The sequence below is a fragment of the Nuphar pumila genome, chromosome 9 (assembly GCF_984573655.1).
Source record: "Nuphar pumila chromosome 9, dmNupPumi1.hap1.1, whole genome shotgun sequence".
NCBI lineage: Eukaryota > Viridiplantae > Streptophyta > Magnoliopsida > Nymphaeales > Nymphaeaceae > Nuphar > Nuphar pumila.
The window spans coordinates 49,476,875-49,486,873 of record NC_143257.1 but is presented as its reverse complement, the minus strand read 5'-3'; the positions used below and the strand labels follow the sequence as shown (position 1 = coordinate 49,486,873).

General features: G+C 37.6%; 1 protein-coding gene across 6 annotated transcripts; it reads left to right on the top strand.

The window, feature by feature from the left end:
* The first annotated feature begins 3,927 nt into the window (after positions 1-3,927).
* Positions 3,928-8,919, top strand: LOC149828586 (trihelix transcription factor ENAP1-like). 6 transcript variants are annotated; one of them, XR_016434304.1, is made up of 4 exons: positions 3,928-5,287; positions 5,575-5,666; positions 5,753-5,870; positions 8,679-8,919. XR_016434304.1 is itself a non-coding variant. In XM_090017646.1 (2 exons), the coding sequence occupies exon 1, from the start codon at positions 4,152-4,154 to the stop codon at positions 5,274-5,276; it is 1,125 nt and encodes a 374-aa protein (XP_089873772.1). In that variant the 5' UTR covers positions 3,928-4,151; the 3' UTR covers positions 5,277-5,287; positions 8,679-8,919. The 6 variants fall into 6 exon arrangements, 1 of the variants encoding a protein (XP_089873772.1); XR_016434307.1 differs by lacking the exon at positions 5,753-5,870 and having other exon boundaries at positions 5,578-5,666; XR_016434305.1 differs by lacking the exon at positions 5,753-5,870 and having other exon boundaries at positions 5,578-5,671.
* The last annotated feature ends 1,080 nt before the right edge of the window (positions 8,920-9,999 follow it).

Here is a 9,999-nt window from a genome sequence, read left to right as displayed (position 1 = left end):
CTAAGATTTAGGTTTTTGAAAGCCAAATGAAAGAGTTTTTGAAAGATTTTATTAAAACTAGTAAAAATACAGTCAGGGTTAGAGTTCTAACTCAATCGAAACTCTGAAATAGAGTCCTGAATCAACTAGAACTCTGCAAAATAGACTAATTTTCGAAAAACAAATAGAGAAAATGGAAATGAAGGTAGAAACAAAATTCAAAATAGAGTCTTGATCAGATTGGGACTCTTAGACAAAGTGTTGATCGGACTGAAACTCTAGTTTTGGGGTCTTTTCTAAAAAAACAGATGAAAGAATTTGTGAAAACCAGTGAAAATGGCAACAAGTAGTGAAATCAGAACAGAATTCTGATCCAACTGGGACTCTGGGGACAGAGTTCTACTTTGACTAGAACTCTTAAAAAAATTTATTTTTGAAAAAACAAACAAGAAGATTTTGAAAAACAGGTGAAAATAAGGTGAAAATTGAAGTCCAATTCAGAGTCGTGTTCTGACTAGGATTCTGAGGAAGAGTCCTAATTCGACTAGGACTCTGAGAATTTTTTATTTTTTAGAAAGCAAATGATGAGATTTTAAAAAGAACTTTTGAAAACAGGTGAAAATGAAGTTAGAAAATGAACTCAGGATAGAGTCTTGATTTAATTAGGACTATGGGATAGAGTCCGGATTTGATTAGGACTCTAAGATAGAGTCCCAAAATTTTAAAATTCTGTGATAAAAGTGTAAAATTTTTGGTTTCTGGAGAGATAAATGAAGAGATTTTTTAAAGATTCTCTCAAAATTTTGGTTGGGTTCAGAGTCCTGATCCAACTAGGTCTCTTTGAATAGAGTCCTGGTTCAACTAAAGCTCTAAGTTTCTAACTTCTTTCAAAAGATTTTGAAAGATTTGGTTGAAAAAAAGTAAAAATGACAACAAAAGATAGAGTCCGAATCCGACCGAAAATATGAAGAAGGGTTCTAATTTGACTGAAACTCTAAATTTTTGACCCAGAACAAAAGAATTTGAAAAGTTTTATCAAAACAGGTAGAAATGGCAGTAAAACAGAGTCCTGATCCGACTGAGATTCTTGAAAAAGAGTCCTAATCCAACTGGAACTCTAAAATTTTGGGCTAAAATGAAAGATTTTGAAGGTTTTCTCAAAAAGCAGGTAAAAATGGTGGTAAAAGGCAGAGTCCTGATCCGACTGGGACTCTGAAAAAAGAGTCCAGATCCTACTAGGACTCTGAGATTTTTGCCGAAATGTCAGAAATGAACAAGGGATGAGATCACCTTTGATTTAAAATAAAAAAAAAGAGTTTTGAAAAGGTTAAAAAAAGATGAAAAGGTAGAGTTTTGACCCAACTAGGACTCGAGAATTTTTGAGAATTTTGATAAGTAAAGGAATCAAGAAGCGACACTACCTAAATGAGTCTCATTTGTGAATTGAAATCAATTAAAAACAAATCTAGATTATTTTTCTAAAGAAAATAAGATCCTGGGGGTTAACAAATGAAAAATGTCGATTCAAAACCCAGGTTTTAAAATTGAACTTGAAAGAAAAGTTTTAAAATCGAATCTGGAATGAAAGATTTTGAAAACAGGAGTGCTGGATCTCGAAAATGATATGCAATGCCATGTAATGCAATGAAACACCATAAAATGATGATAAGAAATGATGAGAAATGACATGCGATGATATGCAAAATGTAAATCCTGAATGAGGGATTTGAAGTCCCGTACCCCTGGCAGAGATAAAGATTTGGACTTTTCTGTTTGGAGGTAAGAATTGATGATTGAAATCGAGCCAAAAGAGATATTAAATCTTGATTGCAAGATGAAGTATTGAAATTTTTGTAAAATTTGGGCTATGAATAGCCCTGACTCAAATATCGACCAGTTGGTTCCCCGAAGACTGCAGAGAGTGAGTCATAGTGGCAGGAGGCAGGTGTTTGTGAATAAGGGTGAAAATTTGGGGTGTTTACAACTGCTCAAAACTTTCTGTACATTCTGCCTTAGATATGGGTCACTTTGAAATTTATAATTGTTCTTGTATGACAATGAAGTTTTTTTTTTTGCAACTGACTATTTGAGCACAACTAGTTATCGAGGATGCATTTTTCATGAAAAATGTGAGACACTCACATTTTTGGCTTTGGATGTGGCTCCCTATCTACCCACTTCTGCACACTAACCCGTGCTTGCAAATTATCAGCATGACCCAGTTTGCAGTTCTTCGTTGATTGTTGTTGTGCTACAACACTAGAAGATAATGTAAGTGTGGACCCCTTCGTCACAGTCTTTTTATTTGCCATATTGTATTCATAAACATATTCAAAATTTTCTATAATAACAAGACAAAGAATATTGAGAAAACATTGCAAAAAATAAACAAACTATCTGCGAGGATGAGTAATCAGACAAGTCATCGTTGATGGCAATATTGGAAAAGCATTTAAAAAAACAAAAAAGAATATTGTTTGATTCAACTGTTAAATTAACAAAAGAGTACTGTTTGATTCAACCGTTAAACAAAAGGGAACATTGTGCTTATTAAAAAAACACGTCATCGATGGTTTGACAATGATGAAGTGCCACCTATAAATAGTTACCGAAAATATTTGTCAAAAATAATTGTCGAAAGGGAAGCAGGTTGGGGACTACTGGTTGGGACAAAAGATAAAAAAATCGTAGATTATGCGAAAATAAGCAGGTTAGGGACCATATCAGGTTTATATATGATTAGATAAATTCATAAAAAATAAGCAATATAGCATATTTGTCATAAATTCATAAATACTTAAAGTACAATATTTGCGACATAAAGAAATTCACAGATACATTTATGCGAGATCGTGAAGTATATGCAAATAAGTAAGATATTCATGAATTTGTTGTTTATGGCATTTCACACATATTTATGTGAATTCGTGAAGTATATGTGAAAAAATAAGATATTTGCAATTGGAGTTTGACAATTATATTTATGCAAAATATTGACATATAAGAAAAAAGGTAGAATATTTGCGATTTTGGTAGTTTTAATTTCACTGAAAATTCACAAATAAATTTATGCGAGTTCGTGAGGTCTGTATAAAAAAATGTGTGATTCTAGATTTAAGTGTGTGTTTGCACTAGCCGACGAGCGATATAGTTCTATCGCAATAATGCATAAATTCACAATTGCAAAGGGTAAAAGGGTCCTAATGATGTTGGATATTTGCGAGTTTAGACATCAAGAGAAATATCAGAAATTATAAGGTTTTTAGGAAATCATGTCAAATTATCCGTACAGTGCAATTGTTTTTTGTTTGTTTTTACTAAGATTTTTCAAGAGAACAAAAAAAAAATCTCCTTGAGGATTTTGTGGCAAATGAATTACCGTTTTAAGCTTATGCCATTGTGCCTATTGTGGTTTGATAAACATTGGTTATTTTTTAAAATAGTCAAAATATTATGGAATGTTTCACGATGTTATCATGATATTTATGTTTTTATCGGCAATATTTCATGCTAAAAACATCATTGTCATTTTTTACCTATTATTCTATTTCTTTTTCTTTTTCATGCATATTTTACTCTCTAACAAGAAATTAGCCTAATTTTAATTCCTCTTTTCTTCATATAGTAGATGTTTTGAAATTATCACAAGGACGATATTATACCCAAAACCCCGATATTTTCAAAGCATCGTACGTTTAACCTGATAATAACGTGATAAAAGAACTTTTTACCCAGTTTTTAAGGTATTTAGATTTTCATTATTATTTCTTATATATTTTTAGGTATTTATATTCACTAATATTTTTCAGAAGTTTTCCCGCGAAAACTCGTTTTTTCAAAATATCGTGGAATTTTCCCTAACCGATATATACCAAGATCGTGACTACTATTCGTAAAGTCCACCACCGTAGACCACAACGGCCCCAAGCTCCCGCACGTGTTGTAGGCCTCCCCCATCCATCCTCTCGCACGTACGATCCCCACCTTCCTTTCATCCTTCTCTGGTTCTCTTCTTCTTCTTCCCTTTCTCTCAAAAACCCCTAGAGTTTCTTCTCTCAAGAAGAAGAGTAAAATAAATTTTTTTTGTCTCTGTTCATTTTGTCCCTTCATTTTCATGAAATAAGCGAACGACCAAACAAGATCGTCATCAGAAACAGAAGAGAGAAAGAGAGATGATGGACGATATGGAGGACGATGCTCGGTACCCTCCGAATCCTTCGCACCCGCTCGGCCTCCACCACCACCACTCATCCTCCTCCCACCGCCCCAAGCTGCCCGTCCGCAACCCCATTGCCCTCGCTGGCAATCGCTCCAGCTACAACGACGAAGAAGACGATGACGACGACCCGCAGCGCCACCGGAAACCGCAGCAGATCCCCCAGATCAACGACGACGACGACGAGGAGGCGTCGCGCGGCAGCGGCGGTGGAGAGTACGCCCAGCGGCCGGAGAAGCTCAATTACGAGTTCGCCCCTCGGTCGAAGCGATCGCTGCCGCCGCTGCTTGAGTGTCGGCCGTCGCCGGCTGACTGGACCGAGGCGGCGACGCAGGCCCTGCTCGACGTCTGGGGCGAGCGGTTCGTGCAACTCGGCCGGAAGAGCCTCCGCTCCGACGAGTGGCTCGACGTTGCCGAGAAGGTCTCGGCAGCCGCCAAGATCCGCCTCACCGACGCGCAGTGCCGGAACCGGCTCGACACGCTGAAGAAGAAGTACAAGAGGGAGAAGTCGAAGCTCGTCGAATCCGGTAGCGGCGGCAGCAGCCGGTGGGTCTACTTCGAGCGGATGGATTCGCTCATGGGCTCCCCGCCCCCTCCGCAGCCCTCCCTGCAGCCGCTCGCCTGCGGGATCGATTCCGGAGAGTATGTGTTCGCGAATTCTAGGGTTTATATGGACCAGGCGAACGGACTTGACAAGGTGGGGGATAGCTCGGAGTCGGGGTCGGGGTCGGAGAATGATGATGACGGAGAGGAGGATGAGTATGACGACTCTGATTTCCCACCACCGAAGAAGGTGAGACCAGACCCTGCGAGGGCCGGCGCGGAAGAGGAGGGGGAAGACGAAGATGCCGCATCGTTCGGGATGCTGGCTGAGTCGATCCAAAGGTTTGGGGAGATCTACGAGAAGATTGAAAACAGCAAAAGGCAGCAGATGATTGAGTTGGAGAAGATAAGGATGGAGTTTCAGAGGGACCTGGAGATGCAGAAGAGGCAGATGTTAGAGAGGACTCAGGCGGAAATCGCCAGGATAAAGAAAGGCGATAAGGATATTGACGCCTCTGTCACACGCGCAAGTGGGTGAAGCAGAAAAATGTATGTTTTCCTCCAATGTTTGAAAAAGAAATTTACCTGCGCATTCGGATTGGTGCTAGTGGTGTTCATCTTTATAGAATTCTCTTCTTTGATGAACTTGTTTGGGGAAAATTTGTTTCACGGGGTCGTCAATCAGGTGCATTCATGAAATTGAAGCAAAGAATATCTTCTGCTTTTGGGTGCATGGGATTTGATAGTATCTCAATTGGCAGCGTAATTTTTGCATGATATTATGTGTTCATCTCTGTTACATTGATGTTGTTGTGTTATTGGAACTGCGATTTTAGAAGTGGCGTGTGGGGATGATTCAACCTTGGTAGCTGTATGTTTTAAGCTTGGAAGGGCAACTAATGGGACTCTTTGCTTTGCTGTATTCTTGGTAAGGTATAGTGTTTTTGTGTATTTGGAGCTTAAATTGCAGGCTTATCTTTTCATGTGGACACTGGAGATTAACTCTTCAAACAGACGACCTGTTGTCTCCACTATCCCTTTCACAACTGTTGTAGCAAGCGGATGTTAGAAAGATACTTGCTTTGCTAATGGAGAATGATTGCATGACTGTGCAGTCACTGATGGATAAAAGGTCCCACATTTTTTTGCTGCTACATGTGAAGATTCTTTCTGAAAGACTTCATTTTTTTTCTTAAATTCCCTGAATTTTCCCTGGCTTTGCACATACAACAGCACAATGACGATAACTTCTTTTCTGGACAATGCACAACCTTATTATTGCCCTTGGGGAGTTATTCTTCTTGTGATTTGAGGAGGAAAGTCTAACGTTCGTTATAGTTTTGAGTTTTTTTTTTTCTTTTTCATCTTTTACCATTTTGAGGGAACTTATAATGTTGGAAGCATGCTAGGAGTAATATTGCTTTCCTTATTTATGCTGGAAAAGTTTGCTGTGATGAGTGATGAATTAATGCAAGTGATCCAAAAACTCTGTTAGCTTTTCCTAATTGTGTTTATTGGAAAAAAAGTTGTTCTTGTAACTTGTATTCTTTTGTTTGGTATCATGGTGTGAATGGCTTCATTAAGTAACCATTATTGATTTTGAAAGCTATCCTTTTTATTTGGTCCATAGCGATGAACTTTTGTTGTTATCCTATGTTTGCCATTTTGATCCTAGATGTATGGTGGTTGATTGATCATGTTTTTTGCATTAGATCATTTTTCCTTGCTTATGTGGAAAAGGAAGTAACTAGCCCAATTTGAGTGTAGCTTCTTTTATTGATTACTGCTAATACACAAAACTTGTAAAAACTCAAGATTTCTCGAGGGGTATTGGTTCATCGCCATGATGTATAATATCATAGATTTCATTCCACACAGTTTTAAGTGCTTATATTTTATGACCAAACATTGGTTATAATATGGTTGTGAGTATGATCATAAGTCTGTACTACTTTATTATTATGTCCAACCACTTGTAATAGATTAATCATATAGTAACAAAAATAAGTACAGAGACAAGTTGGGTTAGCATGTGGATAATATTGTGAGAAAGACACTAAGCCTTGACTCATAACTTGCCAAAGGTGCATATACATTAGATATACTTGATAGTTGTCCATTTCGCTTGGTTTATAGCATGCTAGTGTACATTGCCATGATATTATATGATATATAAAACAAAAATTTTGGTGGTCAATTGCAGTTAGTGAGTACATAATATGATTTTATACTGTCTAAAGTAGTCCCTATCTGTAAGACAGTTAGGCAGCACATTCTGGTGATATAAATGGGCAGTTAATGTTGTTCTGAGTGCATTAGTGGAACTATCTACAAAATAAGACATTTTCTGATTATTTGGTGCTCTTTTGAAATCCATGGAATATCAGAATAAGTTGAGATATATATTGAATGAATTTTTGGTGGAGTATTGGTAAACTAATGTTAACACATACTTTTGTATGACTTTGTTCATGCTATTAAGGAAGCATGTTTTGTGTTTCTTGACAACAACCATTATGTCTGAATTCCCTCACAAAAAAAAAAACAACCACTATGTCTGAATTGAAAGGGAGAACTTAGCTGAGTTCTTTTGTTCTTGCATTTTGTGTTATGTTCTAGCCAGTCTGCAGCTAGTTCAATGATTCTCTGTAATGCTTCAGATGACTGGTCTTAAGGATCCGTACTCATTAAGCTGTGTGGAATATATTTTCTTGATGATGCTAGACATGTAAGTGCTCTTTGTTAACTCCGTATAAAAGAGTGCAGCTTATCATTGATGAATTTGGAAAAGAAAACAAAAGCCTGCAGAGGCTTATGCTTCTTTTTCATTTCTAAGCAGTCTTTAATCCATGAAATATTCATTTTCTCATCTTATTGAGTATGATCACTTCATCCGCAGCCATTGCTTCTAAGTATATACTGGCATCTTGAAATGACCTTTATATACTCAATCACGCGATTTTCTACCCTTGCGTGGTGCATGTTGAAGCTTGCAGTATGTACCTTGTGTCGTGAATAAACTTTGAGATGAAGATTGGATTTGTAGGATGCAAGGGAAATACAGTGATAAAAGCTCAATCTTGACATAGTCCATTACTCAGTATGCTGTCAACTCACTCTTCCTTTCTGTGGTCCAAGTTTGATTCATCCATGGTCGGAGTCATTATTGATTACCTGGTCATATTGAGTTTTTTTCTTTTGAAACCACAGGTTGAAGGACCATGGTGCAAAAGTTTACAATGAACTCCCTTGCTATGCCACATGGACACTTCACTTAGCATGCATGTCCCATGTTGACATGACACAACACTTGGACACACCAGAACAGTTTATGGACACAGTCAAAGTGTCGGACATAATGAACATTGTGCCATTAACTTTATTTATTTCCTTTTGTGATTTTGTTTGCTTATTTTGTAATCACTTGCATTCTTTTTCTTTTAAAATTTGTCATGAGTTACGTTACATTTTAATTTTAACTTAGTTTAATTCTTTGATGTTTTCAGTTATAATGATTTTGAATTGTTGTTCAAGAGATTGCACTTGAGATGATATTCATGTCTTATTGCTATAGGTTAAGAATTAACCCCCCCCCCCCCCCCCCCCCCCCACACACACACACACACACACCTGTGTGTATGTGTTTATGACCATGTCCCTATGTCCTAATTTTTGAAAACATCCATGTCATACTAAGTGCATCCACATTCCCCCATCCATATCCATGTGACATAGTCCCTTGGCTTATATGAAATTCGGTGTTGCTTTTTGCTCTCTTTTTCTTTTTTGAATATTTCTATATTGGGAAATTTCTCTCTCTCTCTCTCTCTCACTTGCAAAGACACACATGCCACAAAAGCATGATCTGCTGAGTTGTCACTGTTTTTGGCTTAAAAAGAAAAAGAGGGAGAAGAATGACTGGAAATGTTTGGTTTTGCAGGAGTTGGTGAAAGAAAGGTGGAAGCTCTGAAGCTGAGAGTTGAAGAATTGCAAGCATAAAAGTTGGGAAGTTGAATGATGATTTTACTTATCCATATCAATTTCAGCATGCTGAGAATGGGAAGCCCCTGTTCTACTGTACCTCTTAGTGTATAATTTTATACCACTTGACTAGTCTTTTTATATAATGTTTTAGTTGTTGCTTGGGTAGCATACTGCTATTAATAAATACTGCTTACGAGTCAGTTATCATGGTGTATATATGTTTCAGTTATGCCATTCTTTAAGGCTTAAACTAAATCATTCTTATTTATAAGGGGTTGCTTCTGATTCCGGCTGAGAACTTTTTCAGAGCCATTCATTGTGGAGGAGCTTCTTATAGAAGACATAAAGTAGAGAAGCTTCTTTTCTTTCATATTGTCCTGAAACAATCTGATACATGAGATGGGGCTTTCATATATATTCATCATCCTACATGACTTCCAATTGCATCACTGGGAATTCATTCTGATTTTTTTGAGGTACTCACACCCTTCACAAAGTAAGCCATTCTTTTGTTTGGTTCCCAAACTTGTGGACATGAAGTTTGCATTCTTATTGTCTGAACCAGAGAATTTGGCAGTTCAAATCCTTTTTTCTTTTTTCGGGTGGCAAGAATACTGTGTATATATATGAGCAGTATTATATTTGGTGCAGTCGGCTGAACCATAGTATCTGGTGGAAAGGTATGGCTGCGAGCTTCACTTACTCAATCTGATCCCATGGATGTGTTCAAGTTGATTAGTTTATTAGGAATGGCCCTTTGGAGGAAGCTTCGTATGGTAACTTGGAAGGGAGTTGAATGAGCAGGACATTATGGTCACGATGAAGAGTGACGAACTACACATATTTGATTGTGTGTTTTCGATGTAAAAATGTGATTTTGGTGCACTGTAAAACTGTTGGTTGTGAAACACTTAAAAGTCCTGCTTACACAGGTGGATCTAAATCATGTTTTTGACTAAATAAATCATGTAGATCATATCCATAGAGTGACCCCAGAGATGGACCTATATTAGGATGGGGAAGGGGATGAAATATCTTGTTTATGTTTGCCCCAGCGCCCCCCCACCCCCACCCCAATAAAAGTTTTCTGGGTCCGTCCCTGATTGACCCTCAAAAGGTAAAAAGGAAAATGGTGGTTTCTAGCATAGTATGGTGCAGTTGAGATAGCAAATATCAACCTAAATAATCATATAACAAAAGTACTATTTGGTGTTTATGAAGAACTCATCTGCAGAACTCTATTGGGATGACAGTGAGATGCTCTGTTTTCTTCGTGT